Source organism: Euprymna scolopes, chromosome 2, assembly GCF_053919585.1.
Source record: "Euprymna scolopes isolate OS-2025 chromosome 2, ASM5391958v1, whole genome shotgun sequence".
NCBI classification, from domain to species: Eukaryota; Metazoa; Mollusca; class Cephalopoda; order Sepiida; family Sepiolidae; genus Euprymna; species Euprymna scolopes.
Genome location: NC_136483.1, coordinates 21,046,433 through 21,070,905, shown reverse-complemented (window position 1 = coordinate 21,070,905; position 24,473 = coordinate 21,046,433). Strand labels below are relative to the sequence as shown.

General features: G+C 34.3%; 1 protein-coding gene and 1 long non-coding RNA gene across 2 annotated transcripts in view; both read left to right on the top strand.

Moving 5' to 3' along the window:
- The first annotated feature begins 4,102 nt into the window (after positions 1-4,102).
- LOC145289660 (uncharacterized) lies at positions 4,103-11,432 on the top strand. Its single transcript, XR_013869309.1, has 2 exons — positions 4,103-4,403; positions 10,708-11,432. It is a non-coding gene; the product is annotated as an uncharacterized LOC145289660 (long non-coding RNA).
- A 4,704-nt stretch (positions 11,433-16,136) lies between these two features.
- The window catches only part of LOC145289608 (uncharacterized), a 194,307-nt gene continuing 185,970 nt past the window's right edge, over positions 16,137-24,473 (top strand). Inside the window, exon 1 of the mRNA XM_080136424.1 lies at positions 16,137-19,486. Coding sequence (XP_079992550.1) covers positions 16,970-19,486 — 2,517 coding nt within the window. The 5' untranslated portion in view covers positions 16,137-16,969. The remainder of the gene's footprint in view (positions 19,487-24,473) is intronic.

The following is a 24,473-nucleotide window of genomic DNA, read 5'->3' as shown; positions in this document are numbered from 1 at the left end:
CCCTACGACGATTCATGCCTGCTCTTCAAAACTTGATTTGTTTGGAGAAGTCTTTATTTGGATTCCATCATTGACTGAGCTGCCTTGCATCGCTGAAGATCTTTTTTCTTCTTTTTTTTTGTTTTCTCATCTTGAATCAAGATTCTCTCATTAATTCTAGACTGTAGATTGTCCAACTTGAACTGTAGACTCTAAACTGTGGAGAAAAACGCATATACGTCCCTATTTATTTTAAGGTGTGTGTGTGTGGGGGGCTGTAACCCTCATCAACCAGCTTACACTCAAAATACACTCACTGGCCTGTCTTGTGACCCCTTTGCTGCATGCAGGTGCATGTATTGATGATGGAAATCAATGGGTTTGATCTATGTCACTGGTAGCCTTTTGAACTCCATCGCACTCAATGCCTTACTAATCGTGCTATGCATGTCATGAACTCCATAACATCCAGCCTTTGGACTAGGATCAAAATGTTGAGCCTAAAGAAGAAAATCTCTCAGGCTCCTTCAATCGAGAGGAAGTGCCAACGCGACTATACAAGTATTTTTGTTCTCAGTCCAGTTCCTCTATTTGGGGAGTTCGATTTTCTCTAGATTGAAAAGCTGACTTTGTGTTTAACTCCGCTTTTGTGGAGAGGCAAGTCTATGGGAAGAAATTATATTTTTCTCTAGTCTTTTAGCTAGGATCAAAGTGTATGTATTTTTATATTTTGTACAAAAAAGTATATATTTCAAAGTGTACTATATGTTCAGTCTCACGAGGCCATTATCCCAGACATTACCTCCTCCTTTTGGAGGGAGAATGGCTTACTTGTCTGTTATGTGCGGTGCTTTCAATCCTGAAGTAATTACAATAGGATTATACTTAGCCCCCCCCCCCCCCGTACATACTGCCTCTTTAAAGACCAAACTTTCCTCTTGTGGGAAGCAGATAAATAGGATCATTCATACATGGTAATTTCATTTTTATCCAGTGTTTGAACTAGGATCACAGTGTTGTATATGTTAACACAATATGGTTTCTGTTCTGCAAGATCTACCGCAGATGCGCTAACGGTTATATATCACAGGATTAGTGAATCTCTTGACAAAGGCTTCCTTTCTAGGGCAATTGCTCTTGACATATCAAAGGCCTTCGACAAGGTATGGCATAAGTGCCTACTTCACAAGATTTCCAGCTATGGTATTACTGGAAATGTTTTCTCAATCATTAAACCATTTCTCTCTGATAGGCTCATAAGAGTAGTGGTCGATGGACAAAAATCAGAGGCCTGCAGTATTAATGCTGGAGTCCCTCAAGGGTCCATCCTGGGCCCAACTCTCTTCCTGATCTACATCAATGATATCCCTGAACACATACTTAAATCATTCGTTGACATCTATGCTGATGACACGACCATCTATGGCAACACATCAAAGGCTGTAAATGACAAAGTTCTCTCTGATTCTCTCTCCTCTGATCTCGAGCGCGTGGTTCAGTGGGGGAAGACGTGGCTGGTTACCTTTAATGCATCTAAAACCAAACTCCTATCTTTACATCATCAATGCTCTGATCCCCAGCTGGCATCAATTGAAATGGATCGCTCTTGTCTAGGAGAAGCCCCATGTTTTGACAAGCTTCTGGGTTTGTCCTTTACTCCTGATCTGAAATGGAACACGTACATCGTCTGTTGCCAAGGTTGCTAGAAAGATGGTGGGATCCTTCTACTGCTCCAGAAGATATCTCACTACTGATGCAATTCTGTATCTATATAAAAGCCAAGTATGTCCAAGGATGGAATACTGCTGCCATATCTGGGCAGGAGCTGCTAAAAACAGCCTATCCTGCCTTGACAGAGTACAAAATAGACTTTGTGGCTTAGTGGGGGATGCCCTTTTCTCTACCCTGCAACATCTCTCCCACAGAAGAGACGTTACGAGCATATCCTTGTTTTATCGTTGTTTTTATGGCAGGTGCTCGTCTGAACTCCAATCTCTGGTCCCCCCTCGCCAATCCTTCACGAAAAACACTCGTCTAGCTGAATCCACTGTGAAAAATTTCCCCCACTCTTTATCTGTGCCTAAATCAACACGTAGATTCCATGAACAAAGCTTCTTTCTTAGAACTGCACGCCTATGGAACTCTGTTCCGTCTGCCTGCTTCCCACCTGACTACAACTTGGATGTTTTCAAGTCCAACGTTAACAAATTCCTGATGAACCGCCCTCTTAAGTAAACACTTCATTAAATCTCCACACTAACGTACTGTACTTGCAATAGCCCTTATCCCTGAGTGGCTTCCGAGCCTTGATAACTGGTGACCACCGTGTAAAAAAAAAAAAAAAAAAAAGAAAAAAAAGTCTCTTGAAAGTATTCTCCCTGGCATTATTTTCTCCTTTCAAAGGGAGAATGGCTTTATAGTCTGTTGACTAAGGTGCACTCAATAGTAAGGGGATGCTAACAGGATTATAATTTTTCCATTGTGCAAAGGGCCTCTTTAAAAACCGAACTTTGTCCTCGTGGGGAGGTAGGTAAATAGGGGCACTCAAACAAGGCACACTTTCTTTTTTGGCAAGCAATAAATGAACTTCATCATGAAGCTAATCTTAGGCAATTATGCCTGGTGGAGTCTTTCCCTCTCCAGGCCTGGCCACTGCTGACTTCCCCCAATTCGCTCGACCGCAGACACTTAACCATTGAAGTTCTTCTGAACCTCCATCATCCTGGCTGCTGATCTGCTTCTAGGAGATCCTTCACTTAGTGGTGCAGTATCAACATCACCTCTCACATAGTTTAGCCCGGCAGCTGAAGCAGTGTGATGCTTGGAGTTAGTACATGAGATATTCAAGAGTTGATGAGAACCAGTGATGCCCATCTTCCTAACGAGGTAGGACCAGCTGCCAAGCAAGAAACGCACTACCTCTATCCAGAGTCTCCTACACCCCAATCTCCACAATCAGAATGCACAAACTAAAATAGTTCAGCCACATAACAAGAGGAGAGAGGCTTGCCAAGACAGTGCTCCATGGAACAATCAGAGGAGAAAGAAAGAGAGGAAGATAGAAGAGATGGGAAGACAGCATCACAGAATGGACAGGATTGAAGCTGAGCGGGGTAGTCAAATGTGCAGAGGATAGGGAAGGATAGAAAGGACTGGTTGACAGGTCAAACCCCATCAACTACCTGGTTGACAGGTAGTACCCCAACAGTAACCACTGATCCTGGATATGACCTTAAACTATATCCAGTGGTGAGACCCCAGCTTGCGGGCTTTGGGGAGTGTGGAGCCACCCTTTAATTACCATTGCTCCCAGGTCCACTCTGACCCGGAGTGGTAGTACCTGTTAGGGTCCCAACTATGGGTTAAATAGAAACTGACTTGAAAACAACAAATATATTCTATTAAAAAATTTTTCTTCAAAATCTTTGGATTCGGCATTAAATAACCTGAAAAGGGTTGATATGCCGTAAAACAAAAACAACCAACCAAACAGTAATCACCACGGGGCAGGTGAAGGTGAAGAAGAAAACCTGAATCTAGTTGATAATAATTTTTAGTATATAAGTAAAAATAATGGCATGGGGACAATAGTTCTTGTTAGATCATCAAGTTAAGTGATATGGAGCCTGGCCAGTAACAGATGGGTGACCATATGGGAATGTTAGGCGCTGTATGATTGGGCATGTGGCTGGGGATCACTTGTGAATTTGATATTCCCTTTAAACTTCCTCCTTTAGAGGAAGCCGTTGTAGCCCATCCAGGATTAATACTATACTACATATTACTGTTTTTTTGTTTGTTTGTTTGTTTTTTTGTAAAAATAACAGACACCAAAGCTCTCTTTTGAGAACTCTGCCCAACATATTATACCTAGATGTTACTTTTCGTACTTTGCTACCTGGTCTGGTCAGTCGAGCATAACACTTTTGCTTGCGCCAATAATCTAACATCTCCTTAAAACCCCCAGTCGAAATTTCATTTCCTGATTGGAATATAGACAAGTCACCATGGACAACAGCCGGATGACCTGATAAAGGGCTCTTGCTTGTATCTACCTCGACAAACCTGATTGGCCAAATTTATTTAGGCAGGAGTTGAACTGAAATAAATGAATAAACGAGAAGAGAAATTATAAAAACATTGAAACAGGCTGAACCACCTGCTCGGCCCATGTAGACGTCAATTTCCTTTTATTTCTTGCTTTTTATTTGGCATGTCCAGACAAGCTAGTCTCTAAAGCAAGCCGAGCAAAACACAGATCCGTTTGGGGGCAAAGTGGACGTGATTGAGTGTATACTGTTCTTCACTGGTAAAGCCGGTCTCTGTTTCACTGATCAAGAAATTCACAGTCCACGTGTTAAGGGACTCTTGACAAGTTAAGGAGAAAGAAGTCCCTTGGAGAGTAAATACCCGGCTCACTGCAGGTAAGAATATATAACACAATAATAAAGCGATCGGGTTCGTATTACATAGAAATTAAATGTAGTTTAGTATCATTTGAGATACTCATACAAGTTGATTATTATTCAAGTCTATAATTAGTAAAGTAATATTAGTATTACTACAGTAGCAATTAACATTCTTACATATTTATTGCACGAGTAAAAAGAGTTATTGTTAGCAGAATAAGTCGTGTGTTATTATATATATATATATATATATCGGAAAAATGTGAACCATTGGGTCACCCAATGAGCTTGGGTCAGATTATTGAATCAGGAAAAAGTGAGTTTGCAATGCCAGTTAAATATGAAAAACTCATGAGACAAAATCCAAAATTAGTCCCTTCTTGCTCATTATCTATCTCTTTTTTCTATCTCCCTCGTTCTTTCTTTCTCTCTCTATCTCTTTATCTATCTATCTCTATCTATCTATTTATCTATAATTACGGGTTCAATAATATTACTACTTAACATTCTATTATTTATTGCACAAGCAAAAACAGTTATTGTTATAACAATGTTATATATATATATAATATAAAGCTGAATGTGTGTGTGTGGTCACGAATAGGCTCCTATATGGTTGACTATTTAAAAAAAAACTGATTACATATAATGATAGAAGATGTATCGAGACACAGAAATGGGTATGTTTGAATCAGTGGTTCATTAAAATTGCGGGGTCTGCGTTCGCGCCTGGTCCACAAAGTATGGAAATAAAAAATTTAAAAATTAAAAAAAACGTTTACAAGTGTTTTTGATATAGATGTACATAAGAATACTTTGATAAATATGTTTTAACTTAAATAGGGATGGTACAAGAAAATTGTGGGGTCTGCGTTCGTGCCTGGCCTCCATAGAATGGAAATAGACACAAACTTTAATAAAGACTTTTCATATCTATCTGCGTAAGTATACTTTGATAATTATGTTTCAGTTTGAAGAAATATGGTATAATAAAATTATGGGGTGTTCATTCGCGCCTGACCCCCATAGAATGGAAATATGTCACAAAGTTTAACAAGGTTTTTTAATATAGATCCACAGAATATTGTGATAAGTGTTTCAGTGTGAACAGGTATGGTATAATAAATTATGGGGTTTATCTATTTTATTTCTACTTTCATAATATTTTGCTTTGGTTTTGATACCCCCAAATTCGAACCTATCTCATTACAACCCTTCCTTTTCATAACCTATCATACTTTCATAAATCAGAGTCCATTTTCTGTAGGCTGTTTTTGAACCCAGTCAACGACGGGTACTTTTGCTAGTATATATATATATATTCCGTGTGTACAGAAAAAATGTTATAAGGATATATAATATCTTATGCATCGATTTTCAGTATTTATTTCAATAGTTCTCAATACATGTTAGCCTGACGACTCCTTACGGATTAAAATTGGAATATTCTATTACCATATATTTTCATAATTTACTAGAAAAAATGTGAACCGTTAGGTCACCCATTGAGCTTGAGTTAGATTATTTGTATAAGAAAAAAGTAAGTTGACAATGCCACTTAAATATGACACAAATCACAAAACAAAAATATACTCTTCTTTTTTGCTCGTTATCTTTCTCTCTTCCTCTCTACGTTTACCGGTTAAATAGTATTACTACTTTGGTGATATTTTCTTTTGTTTACTATGGATTATTCCTATCATTTTATTCTTTTTTACTTTGGATTATTTTAATTGTTCATACTACTGTTCTCATCTTGAGTGTTATGCGCACAACTTTTCGGCCGATGTAACCTCCAACCTTCTTCAGGCTACACTCATTAATCCTTATCTTCGAATCGTCTGCGGGCCTTCATAAGTGGTGACTCACATGTAAAAAATTTTAAAAAGTTGTATCTTATCAAACTTGGGAATTTGTATGGAATTTCGAACAGAACCCATTATTTAATTCACAAGGATAGTTTGCTCTTGTTCTGTCAGCCATGACGAGCAGAAGTTTTACATAATACGCAGTAGTATTTTTAGTATCACCTGCACTGAGGATCGAACCTTTAACCTTCAGAAAAGTGGTACCTGCAACTTTAGCCATTACTCCACTGCAAAAGAATGAATACAACAAAAAATAAATTCGTCCAGATTCTGTTTGAAGAAAAAGCTTTATTTTGGGAACTATGCCCACATATTATACCCATAATAGTGCTGAATTAACTTTGTGGTTGTGTCTTCTGCAGTTTTTTACTTTTAGGTAGACAAACACACACATAGTTTTATATAATAAATTTATTTAATTATTCACTATTTTTTAACGAGAAATAAGACATTAAGTTGATTTGATTGTTTAGTTTTACGGCATATCAACTCTTTTCAGGTAATTTAATGTCTAATCTGATCATTTTGATAAAAAGTTTTTATGTTTCAAGTCCTTTATATCGCAAATATTTATTTGTGTTGTTTGGTTTGATTGTTTTGTAGAAGAAATTATTTTTATTTTTGACTTTGTAAAGCATGGCTGAGTTTGCAAAGAAAGAAAAAAAAATAACATCAATGTTTGGTGCATTTTAGGCCAGGAGGCCAGTATCTTCAGACAGCCTGATCTAGTAGCACCGAGCAAGATACTGAGTAAGCCTATTTATTTTTCATTCTTTTTAATCGAGTATTAATTAGTTCAGTTAGTAGAAAGAAAGATTAAAGATCTCAACGTTTTAGTTTCGATTCTAGCTAATGTCCTCTTCATTATTATACATATTTTTTTAATTTTTTTTCAATTTATTTATTATTTTGTTCTAGCTTGAGATAGAGAATCCTACCAGATGTCAAAAATTCACCCACTATCTCATACATTCCAATCGAGAGGTCTTTTTAAGATTCTAACTGTCCTTTTAAGTGTAATTTTTAAAATCTCTCTTGCACTTAGTTCAGCAGGTATATTTGCCAGTTAGTTTTTGAAGTTCTTTTTCATGAGTCCGGTTGCTCCTATGATTACTAGAATGATGGAGATCTTCCTTAGATTCCAGTTTTTTTTTTCATGTTGTACATAAGACTTTGGTATTTCGTTATCTTTTCCCTTTCAGCTTTGTTTTGGGACTTTAACTGCAACCAGAAACCAAATTAAAAAAAATTTTTTAAAGGAAATAAGTTAAAAAATAAAATGTTTATTCGTATTATTAGGATTCTTCAGGCTACTGTTCTCATCTTGAGTGTCATTTTTCACAACATTTCGGTCAATATAACCTCCGACCTTCTTCAAGTGTATCTTGTGGAACTCGGGAATGTTTCTGTTGAACTCGGAAATTTGGACGACATTTCAAACAGAACTCTTTATTTACTTTACAGGGTGGCATGCTCTTGTTCCGTCAGCCATGACTGGATAGAAGTCCTTGCCTTACATCCAAAATAGTAACATTATTTATCAATTTAAATGCATGTGTGATGCTGGTTATGTTGGGTGGACTTCCTTGCATGTGCAGACTGTATAAATCAGAACATTCCATCCAAGATTAGACAGGGTGGAGCGGGATCTGTGAGTCTCCCTTCCTCTACAGTTTTGGACTCTGCTATTGACCAACATTTGGTTGAGAATCCTTGTTGTGCCAATCAGTATAAAATAGAGTGGTTTGAGATACTTCATAGAGCGGGTTCTAAAAATCATTTAAAAATTTTAGAATCTATCTCTATCGCAATTCGTAAACCTTTGTGCCGGCAGAAGGAATTGTTAAAAGCGTTAAATCTCTTTGAAGAACTTTACCCCCCCCCCTACCCTCGCGGTGCTATTTTAATCGCTTTATACACGCTTATTAAATTAAATTATTGGTTTTAATCGTCCTTTTTTGGCATCTTTCATTTATAAAAGATCCGCCATTGCTCTTTTTTTCGTCATTAATATTATTTCAATGCTATCGATTTCTCCTGGTGAGAGTATGGCCAAAAGAGCTCTTGAGAGATTTCCGTTGATTTTCAAATATATATATATATATATATCATTACTTCATTTAATCACATATACACTTTTTAATACATACATATGCATATAAAATTATGAACAGTACATAGGGCCCAAGCAAAGCTAGGCAGACTGCTAGTATATATATATATAGACTGCTAGTATATATATATATATATATATATATATATATATATATATATATATATATATATATATATATTATTGTTTTTTTTCCTTTGTGCAAATTACTGAGGATCACTATCCTGTCATGGTTGACGAAACGGAGGCATGCTACTCCTGTGAAGTAAATAAAGGGTTCTGCTCAAAATTCTGTCCAAATTCGCAAGTTCAACAGAGTTTGACAAGATATACCTGAAGAAAGTCAGAGATTACATCGACTGAAACGTTGTACAGATGACATTCAAGATGAGAACAGTAGTCCGAAGAATCCAAATAACATGAATAATCAATCCTCATCTAAAAAATTCCGAAACGTTTATCATTGTCAGAAGAAAACACAGACGATGCTGAAACATTCTATTATACAAAGAACAAGGGTAACCCCAGTTACATTCTTTCATCATTTAATGTTATCAACAAGTGGAAGCCTCCGTTCAGTCTTGAAAGACAATGGATACTCCTTGTAAGGGTAGCTGCATGTGAAATTATAGGACAAGGTTGCGCAATCTCCAACCACACTTCTTCTGCATCGGCACTACTTGAGTCCAGTAGCAAGGAGGTCCAGGACAACTGGAAACAATGCCAAGATAAGCAGAGAGTACATACAGCACCTGGAATTCCCAAATGGACATCCATTTTAGTCTGACCAGGCTCAACATTGCTTAACTTTAGTATTTTAACGGGAGCCGGTGTGTCAACGTGATTATGCTGTGCATCAAGAAGTAAACACGATTTTTAATGTTATCATATAATAAACATTTTTCATATTGCAATTTAAACATCAGTTTTCTCTTCTATGGGAGAGGGAACTTAATTAAGCCTCTTTCATTTCATGTGTGTTTATACACAATGTCATCCAGGATAAAGAACTTATCTGTTCTTTTTATTAGTGTTGTCAGAAAGCCATAATCCAAAGTGCTCAATATCCTAGTAGGTAGTAACTCCAAAAGTGAAATAAAAAAAAAATAAATAAAAATCTTCTAGAGGAGAGAATTTGGTTTTATTAGTGCTCTGGACGACTCCTTTTTGTAAAAAGTGTTCAATGTCCTGGATAGAGTCATAAATAAAAAATGCTCAGCATTCTGGATGGGCAAATAGTAATCCAAAAGTGAGTTAACTTGGTTTTAGTGCTCTGGATCCTAGACAGAGCAGGTGTGTTTAAAATCAGTGTTATCCAGGATAAGGAACTTCTCTGTCATTTGTTGGTATTGTCCGGGAGGCATAATCTATCTTGCTCAATATCCTACATAGAGCAGGTAGTACGAGATTACATAAAAGACTGAAATTTCTGTTCTAGAGAGAAGGAGTGGTTTTAGTAGCACTTTGGCAGCACCTTCTATGTTTTTTTTAATGATCCCAGGCAACACCGGATAGCCATACTAGTATAATAGATAACAGCGTATTATGTATTGTGCGTCTTAGATATTTACAATAAAGGATATTGATCAGTATTTGTTTTAATGACCTATGATTTGGAAACCAAGCATTTCTGGAGCTACTTTTCTCGGAACATTTTTATTATTTATATGTATAACCCCGAAGGTATGCTATTGATTTCACCCCCCCCCCATTCATGTGATAAAGTTACTATGTAACTTTACTCTTTATTCTCCCCCCCCCTCTCTCTCTCTCTCTCTCTCTCTCTCTCTCTCTCTTTCTCTCTCTCTCATACATATATGAGCTTTTTTTATCTGGTTGGGATTGTTTTTATATTGACTTTAGGTTTACAGTATTATACTTTCTGTAATCTGAAAGCATTTCAAAATTTCATTCTATAGAGAAAATCGCCCATATTTTTTGGACGTAAACAAATCAACAAATATTATTTATTAGCATTTCAACACGGTGTTGCCCGGGTGTTTGGAGGTGTATGTTGAGCAAAACAAAAAAAAGTGGTAGTAGGAAGGCAGGCTCGAACCCGTGCCGTGAAGCAGGAAAAGAACGGGAAAAAACAGTTCTGTAAATTTTCAAGAAAATATGTTCAGCTGTTTTGGAGTCTATAAGGAACAACCGCACACACACATCTGTGTGTGTGAGGTTCCTTATAGACGATTTAAAAGTCAAAGTTGCATTTATATATTGTAAGGATATATATGTATATATATACAAGGTAGAATGATAAAACTGTCGCCCTAGAAAAGACGACATGATTCCATTTCCATTTGGTGAAAATCGGTTTTCTTTTTTTTTGTTGCAGACCATCTACTAGTTGGCCAGTTATGTACAAATCCTAAGAGCTAGAGGCGCCTTCTATCATGTCTGAAAGTGACACAATGTTCAACGAGCAAAATCAGAGATGCGCAACTGTAAAACTCTACTGATCCAAGTTATGACAACAGGACCATTGCCAGCACCCTCAAAATGCATCGCTGGATTGCCAGGAATAACATGGACGTGTCCAGGGTGATAAAAACGAAGTTTCCGGACACAATTATGGTCATTGGTGTGGTTTCAAGTGAGGACCACAGCATACCACCTCACATCTTTGAAATTGGCTGTAAGGTCAACATCAAAGTATACCTGGATGTGCTGAAGAGTGTGTGGTATCCCCTGGTGCAATCAGGTTGCCGCTGGACTCGGTGCCAGCCTGCATGTCCAAAGAGACCCAGGCTTGGCTTCAGAAGGAGTGCTACGACTTTGTACCCTTCTCTTATTGGCACACTCCTCCTCTACCTCTGGACTACTTCATTTGGTCATACATCGAGAACATCACTGACATGATCTCCTACAACACAAAAGCTAGCCTGATCGTCGCCTATTCGCCTAGTTCTCACTAGCACTTGTGGAAAATGCATGCTCCCAGTTCTCGATCTATATCAAGGAGGTGAGTGAGGCTGAAGGCGGTTACATTGAATAGATGTCAGATCTACAACATAATCAAGTAACCTAAATTAATTTTTTCAATAAAAGTTTTAAAATAAATCTGTAGTGTTGTTTTCTTTAGGGCGATATTTTATCGTTCCACTGTGTATAAAAATAAAGATGTATAATATTATTTAATATTTCTTATTCGATTACATTACACTCACTGATGCCAACCTCCAGGTATATCATCAGTGCTGAAAACCACATTAGTGGAAGTTTCGGACCTGATCAGCAAACTTCCTTTCTGTGTGGCTTAACCAAATGCTGTTAGCATTCGGTTCATACCTGGAGTGAAAACTACTATGTATATATATTGTTTTTAAATCTCCGAAACAGCTACATGGAAAGAAGCTGATGATCCCCGTTTTCTATTTACAAAATTTTAGTTAAAGTTTTCTCTTTTCATCCTTATGTCGTTAAATTCTGTTTTAAAATTGAAGACTTTTGCGAAATCGGCTTATGCAAGCGCTAAGTCTATTTCTATTTAACAATTTTAGTAAAGGCTTTTTTTTTTTCATCCATATATAAATGAATTCCCTTTGGTAATTATAAACATTTTAGAAATCGGATTCTATCATTGTTAGTCTTTTTTTTTTTCTCTATCATTGTTATTAGTCTGTGATAAGTTAAAATTAATATTTTTTTTTTTTTCATCCATATATAAATGAATTCCCTTTGGTCATTATAAACATTTTAGAAATCGGATTATGTAGGTGCTTAGTCTGTGATAAGTTAAAATTAATATTTTTTTTTTTTCCTTCCGGGAATCTAAACTGCATTCTTTATTTTTGCATTTTTTTTATTCAAACCTTCTTTAGACTATATATATATATATATATATATATATATATATATATATATATATATATATATATATATATTGTTTTTAAAATATAAGTATCCACTAACACGTGTTTCATCGTCTACGACTCATCAGAGTGGCTGAATCTAGCGAGATTCGAAATCGAGACCTCACGATAATGAGCCTAACCTCTTTATTCACTGGTCCATTCTCGCCAACTGTTCTGATATATTGCGATTTGCTTATATATGTTATTTGTTGTTGTTTTTGCGATACGTTTTGAAATTAATTCAATTATTTACAAAAATGTATTTTTACCTAAATGTGAGTTGGGAATAATTTTCCCTTTAACCAATTTGGTACCCCCACATGGGGAGCAATATATATATTGTTTTTAAAATATAGCCTTTATATGTACGTTTTTTAATAAATATTAATTACTAAGCAACTTTCGTCGCCTTTTTTTTTTGGTTTGTTAATGTTAAATGAAACTAGCGCCATATTTTCAACATTTTTTTCTTATTTTACTGAATCTGTAATTCTTCTAAGTTGCGTTGCTTTTGATGTCCCAAATTATTTCTGGAAAATGATGAAGTTACTTCCTTTGTATCAGCACTTTTTTCTACAAGATTACTTTTCACTACAAGAGCGTCATCACCACAGCCAAAAGGAAAATACAAGATGCCAGGCCGAAAGCCCGCAGTAATTGGTGTCTGGCCAGACTTGTTCTTGACATCATAAATTTCCTGTTTTGGTTAAAAATAAGTAATCAAATTGGTGTTAGTTAATCTCATTTTCCGGGCAACGCCAGGATACGATCAGCTAGTATATATATATCTCGGCATTATATATATATATATGAAGTATTCATTTACATATGTTCCAAGAATTCAACATTCAGCATAAGCAAGAGTTTTTTGTACAATCGTTTCCAAGATGATATGAATTTTTATTGATACCAAGTCTCCTCATAAGCGCAGCGTTTAGACACCAAGTCAGAAAATAAAGCTTAGGATCAAGACTAGAGTAGAGATAATTCTCAATCATACAGTAATTTGCGAGGTTGCATTTCTGTCATAGAGATAAGCTCTTACAAAAAATGTTAAGCTTCTTCTATTGGTGTCTTTCAGTGGGGATGGGGATATTTTTATTCGATAGAGCAAAACTGACTCTACCCTTCAAGCGTTGTCTGATAGTGTTTATTATTATATTTTTATACTTTGTAATACGCTTCATAAATTTTTAATCATTTACCGGTTGTAATTTAAAAGTGGAATCGTTTGAAGTGTTGACTACAATGCCACTGACTGTGTTAACAATTAAGGAATGTCTTCATCTAGAATTACTTGGTAAGTTAGCGTTGCGTTGGTCTAGTTAAAATGAAAGAATATTTTCATACTTTATGACTTTACAGTTTACATTGCGTAACATTTTCATAGATAAATTGTAACTTTATCCGAGAACCAACACGTTGTAGCCTCAGTCGCAAAGCAGACAAAGAATAGAAAAGAACATCAACTCACTTTTTTGTTGTACAACAACGTTTATTACCTTATTCTCCCACCACGCATGACTTCTCGTTACGACTGTGATGTCTCTCATGTGATCGTTTTCTGAAATGTATTTTCGAATGTCATCCACGTCTCTTACGTGATCATCTTCTCTAACGTGCTCTTTCTCTTTTTATAGTTTTTTTATTTATGGGTGACGTCATTTTGCATGCATTTGCATACACGCATCTGTGCTCTGTTACATAATTGCTTAATATTGACACCCCTTTTTGCAAACAGCATAAGCAAAATTGTTGTGGGGAATCATACACCAGATATGAGCTCTTCCGGACAAAATAAATATAAAGAGGTTCCGACTCTTGGAGGGGGGGTATTTTGTAGTACGCCATATTGGCCTTAATTATTACAAATCTTGTTCTTTATGTGTTCTGTCTTGTAAATAAATACCTTTTTCTTAATCATATCGTGTTTGAGTCTTTCATAGTGACCCGTTCATGCCACAAAAAAAAAAAAAAAAATGAATAATGCTTTGAAATATTGAAATAATATGCAATGTTATTAATTCTGTGTTATCACTAGGGCTATGACAACAGCATATTCTTTTCCTTGTTTTGACTCTCAGGTATATATCCATTGACATCTTATATGTTTTTATGTAGAGTGATGTGGTTCTCGGAAGATTAATTGTGTCTGTGTCAGATATATACTCAAGAGTAAAAACAATGAAAAGAATATGCTGTTGTCATAGCCCTAGTTATCACCTATGAAACCAGTCATAATATTTTAAAATGCTTAACATAATACAATTTTATTCGGTGATGTTAATCCTGGCATCATCGAATTTAAATTGTTAACGTCTTTCCTGGAATGGTGTGGAAACGCTCCCTCGGCATCTAACTGATTTCTTGTGGCCGTTACACCGTTATTTTTTGAAATTCTCTTTTTTTTCTACAGCTTTTTCTTTTTGCCATTTGTTTTTGTCACCTGATGATAATTCGACAAAGAATCGAAAACGTTCATGATTAATATGGAACATACATTATTTTTTTTTTTATTTTAACAGAAAAAAGAATAATCAAAAGTATTGAAAAAATAAAATGGCATAATTAAGCAGAAGATTTCGTTAATCTTTAACAATCTTTGCTTAAATGTATAAAGATTTAAATCAAATCAGGTTCGAAATAACGAATATCACTTTCATAAAGAAGAAAGCTGAAGAGATCATCGGCTGAACATAATGGAAATGTAAAGATCAACGTTGATTCTGAAGAAAAAAAAATGTAAATAAATCTTCGTCTCTTTTGATTTTGTGGTACTGATCCAGAACCTAACCCGATCGTCCTGACAGCATCTTCCGGCTGACTGTTATCTTCATCTTCATAGTTGTTTCACCACGTTTAAGCCAACTATTTCTCAGGTGGTTAACCGCAACGGGATAGGAATGCTGAGTCACGTAACTGTATCCTCAGTAATTACTTCTGCCACAGTTAACCATCTGATGCAGGCCAGAAGAATAGTTGGCTGAAACATCGTGAAACAACAACTATGATGAGGGCAACAGTCTGCAAATAAAGAAATATACTTTTCAAATAAATAAATATACTTTTCAAATAAATAAATATACTTTCCAAATAAATAAATATACTTTTCAAATAAATAAATATACTTTTCAAATAAATAGATATACTTTTCAAATAAATAAATATACTTTTCAAATAAATAAATATACTTTTCAAATAAATAAATATACTTTTCAAATAAATAAATATACTTTTCAAATAAATAAATATACTTTTCAAATAAATAAATATACTTTTCAAATAAATAAATATGCTTTTCAAATAAATAACTATACTTTTCAAATAAATAAATATACTTTTCAAATAAATAAATATACTTTTCAAATAAATAAATATACTTTTCAAATAAATAAATATACTTTTCAAATAAATAACTATACTTTTCAAATAAATAAATATACTTTTCAAATAAATAACTATACTTTTCAAATAAATAAATATACTTTTCAAATAAATAAATATACTTTTCAAATAAATAAATATACTTTTCAAATAAATAAATATGCTTTTCAAATAAATAAATAAATAACTATACAAATTACTCATCTCAAAGGATTCCAATAATAAAATAATAAAGCAGAAAAGTCACGAAAACAACAACGCAAACATTGCTTGACGATAAATTCAAAACGCTGAAAAGAAAACTTTAATACAAAAAGATAGTTTAGTATAATGCAGAAAATAATTGCGCCGCCTATGTAATGCAGAAGTGCCCTGATTTTGTTTATTATTTTTAAATGTGGGAAAACTGATTATGATAAATGATGCCTAAATAAGAAAAAAATGTCCACAAATAAATCATTAATTTTTTGTTTTATATTTGCAGGTTTAAAATGAAGACTCAAAAGAAGAGGAAGTTTGACTTTCTTGTTTCGATCAATCATTTTCCTTTATGAAAATTAATCTGCATCCGTTTTTTAATCTGCTTTTTGCTGATAAAATTCACATGGCATGAAGAAAAGTCGACAAAATAAAACATTAATGAAGCAGCAAGTGTTTGCACAATCTATACCTGTAAACAATTAGCATCTATTTTCATGACTTAGACATCCAAGAAAAGGATAATTTTATGCGAGACTTGAACTTAAGAAAAAGTAAACTTCTTCATGATTTAGACTGCTATGAAATTAAAAATTACTAAAATATTTAGGCCTTTAAGAAAAGATTAAGTTTCATAATGACTTAAAGTGATTCATTCGTCGGAATGACAAAGACCATCTGATCATTGTAGGGATGATGGATGAATTGTGCTAGGATTTTGTTCATAATGTAGATCCCTTTTGCACGCTTTCTCATCCTAACCAACCTGATCCAGCGGTAGGACGGTGTCAAAACAGCTGGAGGCCAAATGGAACGCAGCAGTTGCTAGAAGTGCAGACGTCTTCCCACATACAACGCCTGGTATTCCTAAACAGTCACCCACTTGGTACTGGCCAGGTTTAAAGTTGCTTAACTTTGATGATCTAACGAGAACCAGTGTGTTAAGGTGATTATACTGTATGAATGTCTTGGACCTTCAATAAAACTACATTTTTCATTATTATTTAGAGTCAAGGGAACAGTAATTTTTAGGCGCTGCATATTCTTCCAAGAAAACAGACAATTTACTCAATTCCAAAATGTATTTGCTTTTTAAAACATTCAAAACTTCTTCTACATGATTTTCAAACCGTTCCAAGGACGACAAGTTCCGAGAAAACAATGAACTCTCCAATTTCAATATATGAAAAACAACAAAGCAAAAGAGTCCTCAATGAGAATTCAACAATTCCTATTAGAGAAAAAGAATCTTCTAAATACAAAAGAATTAGACAAAAAGTTCTTGAAAGACCTCATTCGCAAATCTCCGGAAAGGAAGTAGAGAAACTTATAGAAAAATATGAGAGAAACGGACATAATTACCAGACAAAATCAAGTGACCTTGCTCAGACTTTCAATTTGAGTCTTAAAGACCCATATCCTGGTAAATATAGACGACAGCAAAAACGATTTACCGAGAGATCCAATTCACAGCCTGTCTGTGAGGAAACCGAGAAACATGTGAAATCAGTTGAACTGAAAATTAATAATCTGTCTTTTTACAATTCGCAATATATAGACCAAAATTATAGTCCACCAATCACGAGAGAAAATCTCAAAGAGTTTGGAAAAGAAGAAATTCCATCCAGAGAAAAGACGTATTCAAAGAATATCAAACATAAATCTGAAATATACCCATTTGAAACACAAAAGCAATCAAATTCTAAATCGTTGAACTGTGATATTTTGGGTTTGGAGAAGAATCCTGGTCAGTCCACGAGTGAGAAAAAATATAAAAGATCACAACGTTGTGTGACAGAAAGATCTTTTTCTCAACCATCTCTAAAAGAAACTGAGAAGTATCTAAAAACTTCCAAAACATTGAAGAATTCGACATTTCTTGAATCAAATTTTAGACATTTTAATTTGGACCATGGAGAAAAGAGTCCAAAAGAAATTAGAAGAATAAATCCTGAAAAATATCAGAGAAATTCGCAATTTACAAAAAAGCCTTTTTCACAAACTTTTCATACCAGAATCAAAGAATTTATAGAAATTTTGGAACCTCAGACGAAATGTTTTTATGGGGAAGATTTGTACCTGGGAGAATTTGATAATCAGAAAAGGGATCTAAGAAAGTGTGATCGAAGGATTGATTCAACCGAGTATGAAGGAAATAAATCGAATTCTGCAGATAAATATTCATCACAATTCTTAAAAACACATGCTGCAAATTTTGTGGTGCCAGATGAAGATGATAACCAAGTAGCTCTTCGTAAAAATGAAGAATTTGAAAAACATAAGTTTGAAAATTCAAAGCCTAAATTCAAGCAGATCAGTGAAAGATATTCCCGTAGCCATGTTCGGAATATTCGATCTGCAAGTGCTCCACCAGTGTTTGTGCAAACGAATGTACCAAACTATTTTGAATATTCGAAGATCGACAAAGAAATAAAGGATACCGAGGAATCGCTTTCAGGTGAGCTGAAATGTCATGAAACACCAAAATGTCAACCTGCAAACACGAGCAATCTGTTGGATATAAAATATAAGGATGAACACTTAACTATGCCAGGACAGAAGCAAAGTCATCTAAGAAGCAAAGAAGACAAATATTTTATTCCTGGTTTTCTTGTCTTGGAAAGCAAATGCAATAAAAGACCCAACAAGAAAGCAGATGAAGATATTGCAGATGGCGGCACTGTAGAAAACAGTACAGCTTTGAAATCAGAAAAGTATTCAAGAATTAATAAACAAAATAAAAGAGAAAAACGATTTGATTCTTCTGAAATTCTTCATAAGACGACCAACATCCATTTGGGAAAGACTCAGATGGAATCACGTAGTTCAAGAGAGTTAGAAGAAATGCCTGTTAATAGTATTTCAGAGAAGATACCAAAAAAAATTAAAGTTGATCAAAATAATAACAAAACGAATCAGCTATTAATGGACAACGTGCAAACAAATGCTCCTCTTTATCATCTGAAATTATTCTACGATAGAAAACGGTCAGCAGCGAAAGAAAAAGAACACAATGAGTTTTCAAAGATTCGTAATGGTTATACGAATAACATGCATTACTATTCTTTGTCTGATTCTCTTTCCTCATGCGATAATCTTGAAAACGAAATTCTGGCAAATAAGAAATATGTTTTTGAACAAAAAGAAACACAAAACCATTTTGAACAATTCAAGAAACAGATGATTCCAGCTACAGATAGTATAACCCAATCGTTATTAAAGAATAAAAGATCCTTCGTCGCATATCAGAACTTGGAAACAAATATAAATTCTAAGGTATCAGATTCCTCTGAACTTTCATCAGACAAAAATTCCTTTCATATTGTTGCAGGAAGGAATCGAAATCATTCCAATGAGAAATCTGCAGAGAATCCTGGCTTATCAACACATGGAATGTCAACTCAGGTGAGAGCAAGGAATGGCCAGAAACAATCATCAGAGATTGGAAAGGGATCAGCAGAGCTGGATTGGTCAATTTCAGAGATATCTGTCATTGAGAACGAAGGAGGCGATAATAAACTCTTTGGAATCCGGGGTGATGGAACTACATTGTTGTTGCCAGTTGAAAAAAAGAGTTCTGGCGATGAACATAAAATTTCAGGGAAATTTTTATCAAATTCGTTTGGTGATTTTAGCAAAGAATTAAAAAGAACTTTTAGTCCATCCCAATTAAATAAAGTAAGTAAAAAGTTTGTTTTCTCTTTATTGAATGTTTATGAAACTATAACTAGTTTTAAGATTAACGAATTTTGATAATCTTCTTGTTGAAAAATATAGTGAATAATGAAGGCAATAGAGTTAATTTCGTTTAGTTTATTAATGCATCAACCCCTTTTGCTGTTATTTAATGCCCTCCAATATATTCTTTGATTTGCCTGTTTTATGGCATTGATCATCCATTGAAACACGATTGAATGATATCGTTTGTCTGTTTTACGGCATAACAACATTTTGGGCTCATTTTATGCCTTTAATTCATTTAACATTCTCCCAGAATTCATTTGCAAAGCTAGTCGACATTCTGCAAGGTACTCATCAATGGAGGCTTGTGTGACTATATCTATTTGTTTTGCATTATAACAATTATTTTTAATTCTAATCCCATGGTTGGCTTTATTTTATGCCGAAACACAATACCTTTGAGAAACGATTTATTGAAAACGATTCATTGAACAAAAGTTGCTATCTTTACCCATCATGGCATTATAATGTCAGTAAATGCAAAAGATCAAACCGTATTTCTGTGGCACAATAAGGAATTGTCTGGTACAATTTCAGTTGATTAATTATTAAATATTTCAGTTGATTAATTATTAAATATTTGATTAAAAAAGTTGCTAATTAACACATGAAATATCACTAAATATTCCCCCCCTCCCCCTTGAGTTAATTTTAAATATCCTATTGCATAACGGCCTGTGTTTAGATTGTGTGTGACTGGTGCAAAGTTGGGATACCTACATTTTACTGAACTGATCTTTTGATATTTGCTATGAAAACTTTCAAAGATGAAACAGTCAACTAGCCTATTGTATCACACTGAAGGAATGCGGTGAAAACTACGACAATTCATTCATAGGTGGTTTTATCAGTATAAAATGAACAAAAATATGTTAAAATTTTGAGCATCAGCATAAGTTTGGTTAGACATTTCTAACAAGGAGTCATACTTTCTTGGTGACCCCTTCATAACAAAAAAGATAAAAACGAACTCCTTATGACGATCTACATTGACAGGGAACTATTCTTATAATATTTCACATTCCTATGTCTTATCGCCTAGTTAACAGACATATACACAGACAGACACATTTCTCATATATATATATATATATATATATATATATATATATATATATATATATATATATATATATATATATATATATATATATGTATAGTACAAAACTTTGTTAAAATTTAAAGACTTACATTTTTTCTTTTTTGTAACTTTTGTTTATTTCACCTTGGATTTTTTCATTACAGCCGTTTCGTTAATGGGATGGCAATTTTATGATTTTATGTTTTCATAAAAATTTCCTGTCTTCACCAACTCATCAGATGTTGTTTCATTTGATGTTATTATAAATGGACAGATGAAGCTGCAACCTTCTTTATAATATTTCTAATAATCATAGCAAGCAGATTTCCTTTCCTTTAACAATTGCAAAGAAACAATAATTTCCATGAATAATAGTACTCCAGCTATTACGTTGCGGCAGTGTTAGATAGCAGAATTCCAGGTGTATATAATAAATGTGGTATATAATGCGTTGGGTATATGATGTGTTTCTTCTTGTCGCCTAGTTTTTCATAAATGTTCTTTGTAACTGTTTACAAATATGCATTACACACACGCGCATATATATATATATATATATATATATATATATATAGGTATTTAAATTTTATGATTCAAAAAGGTTAATCTTCAAATACACTGCTGATCAAAAATTTAAGACCACTTAAAAATCTTTAAAAAGAAACCATTTTTTAAGAATAGATTTTAAACTGTTCCGACTTAAGGTTACTAATACTACAAATTAAAAGGTTATGAAAACAAAAATGTACATTCCAAAAATTTTATTTAAAAATTTGCATTTTTATTAAATTAGACGTTTTTACACATGATCAAAATTATAAGACCAAGGGAATAAATTGTTAGATTTATGGTAATTCTAATGTTTTTAATTCAGTTAGAGATTAACAATCACTGTGTAAAAGTGTTACCATACCTAAAGCAAAAAAACTAACCGAAGTTGAGCACTCTCGAATTCTGGGATTCCCTAAGCAAGGTTTGTCACAGCGAGCGATAGCAGTGAAAGTAAATCGCAGTAAAACTGTTATTTGTAACTTTCTAAAGAACACTGAGAATTATGGAAAAGCAAAATCCTTTGGTAGCCCCCCCCCCCCAATTTCTCAGTAGAATCAGCAGAATCAGACGGGTTGTTATGAATGACAGAGGACTTTCTTCTAGTCAAATTAAGGCGGTTGCAGATGCTGATTTCAGTCCAATAACCATCAGACGACACTTACAACAAAAAGGCATGGTAAATAAAAAGTGTAAACAAATTCCTCGATTGCTTCCACGTCAAAAAGTGGACCACTTAAGATTTGGTCGTGAATACCAAACCTAGGACGCTAAGAAATGGAAGAAAGTCCTGTTTTCTGATGAGAAAAAATTCAATTTAGATGGTCCTGATGTCTTCCAGCGATATTGACATAACAAAAACATGCCCCTTGAATTTTTTTCCACACGTCATAGTGGTGGAGGGTCTGTAATGGTGCCTTTTCTTACAGAGGGACGATGCAGCTCCAGGTGGTACAGGGTCGTCAGACAGCAGTTGGCTATGTTAGCATGCTACAAAAAGCATCTTTGATGATGGAGGGTCATCATTTGTGTGGAGATGGATAGTTATTCCAACAGAATAATGCTGCAATCCACACTGCAAGGCGGAGCTTGAGTGTTCTACAAGAAAATGGAGTTCATCTTATGGGACATCCTGCATGCTCACCGGACTTGAACCCAATTGAAAATGTTTGGGGATGGATGACAAGAGAGGTTTATCGAAATGGCAAACAATATTCAACAAAAAAATTAACTTTGTGAAGCCATCTTCAGAAACTGAAGCAGGATTACTTGCACCTTAATGGAAACCCTTATTTCTAGAGTTTTTGAAGTCATCAAAAGTAGTGAAGGTAGAAATCATTATTAAGTTTGATTGTTGAATGTTTTCATACACTTTTTATACACTTTTTGTACAATTTAATAGAATTTTTATCTCTGGTCTTATAATTTTGATCATATGTAAAAACCCTGATTTAATAAAAATGAAAAATTTTTGAAAAGTAGCTTTTTGTTTCCATAACCTTTTAGATTGTATTATTGGTAACCTTAAGTCGGAAGAGTTTAAAATCTATCCTTAAAAAAGTGTTTTTTAAAAAGATTTTTAAGTGGTCTTAAATTTTTGATTAGTAGTGTATAGAATTTTCTATTGTTTGAAAACAAAGAATACAATTGAATAAATCTATTTCCTTAATCCATGAGTTTTCGATACTTATTCATCTCCTCAGAGGAAAAATATTTGCAAATGTTTTTATTGGTTTGCATTTTATTTGCTAAAAGCAATAAACATAGAAAATTAAAAGTTTTTAAAGTTATTAGTACATAGAATAAGGGAAATGGACATTTAGGCAGAAAATATTGCATCTAATAATATTTTGTAAGACCAAAAATCACTGGATTTGCATAGCAGTAGATATATTTAATTTCATTATTCTGAAATATATATATATATATATATATATATATATATATATATATATATATATATATATATATAGTTCGACAGTGAGATTTCGGTTCACATTATATTTACATTTAAAACCATGTTTTGGCAATTTTCTGGGCTTGACCTTTACTCCCGATCTGAAATGGAACATGTACATCAAATCCGTTGCCAAGGTCGCTGGAAGTCGGCTTGAAAGTGTACCTGGATGTGTTGAAGAGTGTGGTGATTCCCTGGTGCAATCAGGTGGCTACTGGTAGACCCTGGGTGTGGCAGCAGGACCTGGCGCTAGCCCACAAGTCCAAAGAGACCCAGGCTTGACTTCAGAAGGTGTGCTACGACTTTGTAGCCTTCTCTTACTGGGGTCCCTTTCTCCCCTTGAACACACTGGACTACTTCGTTTGGTCATATGTCGAGAATATCACCAACATGACCTCCCACAACACCAAAGCCAGCTTAATTGCCGCCATTTGCCACATATTCGCCAAGCGCCCACTGACACTTGTGGAAAAGGCATGCTTCCAGTTCTGGACCCATATCAAGGTGGTGAGTGAGGCTGAAGGCGGCTACATTGAATAGATGTCAGCTCTACTACATAGTGAAGTTACCCCAATTGATTTTTTCAATAAAAGTTTTAAAATAAAGCTGTTGTGTTGTTTTCTTTAGGGTCCCAAATTTATCGTTCCACCCTATATGTATGTGTGTGTTTTAGGGAGAGATTCCAGCAGTTTCAATTCCCTTGGGCTCATGTAATGTTCTTTTAATGTTCTTATCCTATTTCTACTTCAACTTACCTGGGACTGGTTAGCGGTCGTTGGTTATATGGACTGGTTCTACATTCAAGGATTTTCCATAAGATGTTGGTTCCTCTCATCATTGTGATTGCATAATCTTAATCTTCCAGTATTATTATTATTATTATTATTATTATTATTATTATTATTATTAACTTGCTAGGTTTTCTCACACGGATCATCATCAAAGATTGCTTGCTGCTAATAACCTATGATGTTCTCTGGAGTCTAAGTGACAACAAGTCTCTCTAAATTTCCAATACCCTCCACATTTTCAATAACCATTGCGAATGACTTTACGTTATCGCAACAGCCACTTACCATTGATTTCTCACTAGTAATGATTATTGATTTTCTCTGGAGTTTGGATTGCAATAAAACATTAACAGTAAAAACATTCTTGCCTCCTATCTACATCATGTGCAGTGACCACAAAAAAAATAAAATAATAATAATAAAAATAATAAAAATAATAATAATAATAATAATAATAATAATAATAATCACTTAGGGGAGGCTTATTGTCACCTAAATCCCATCGGAGACTAATAGTCGCTGCTAACAAGAAATCAATGGTAAGCA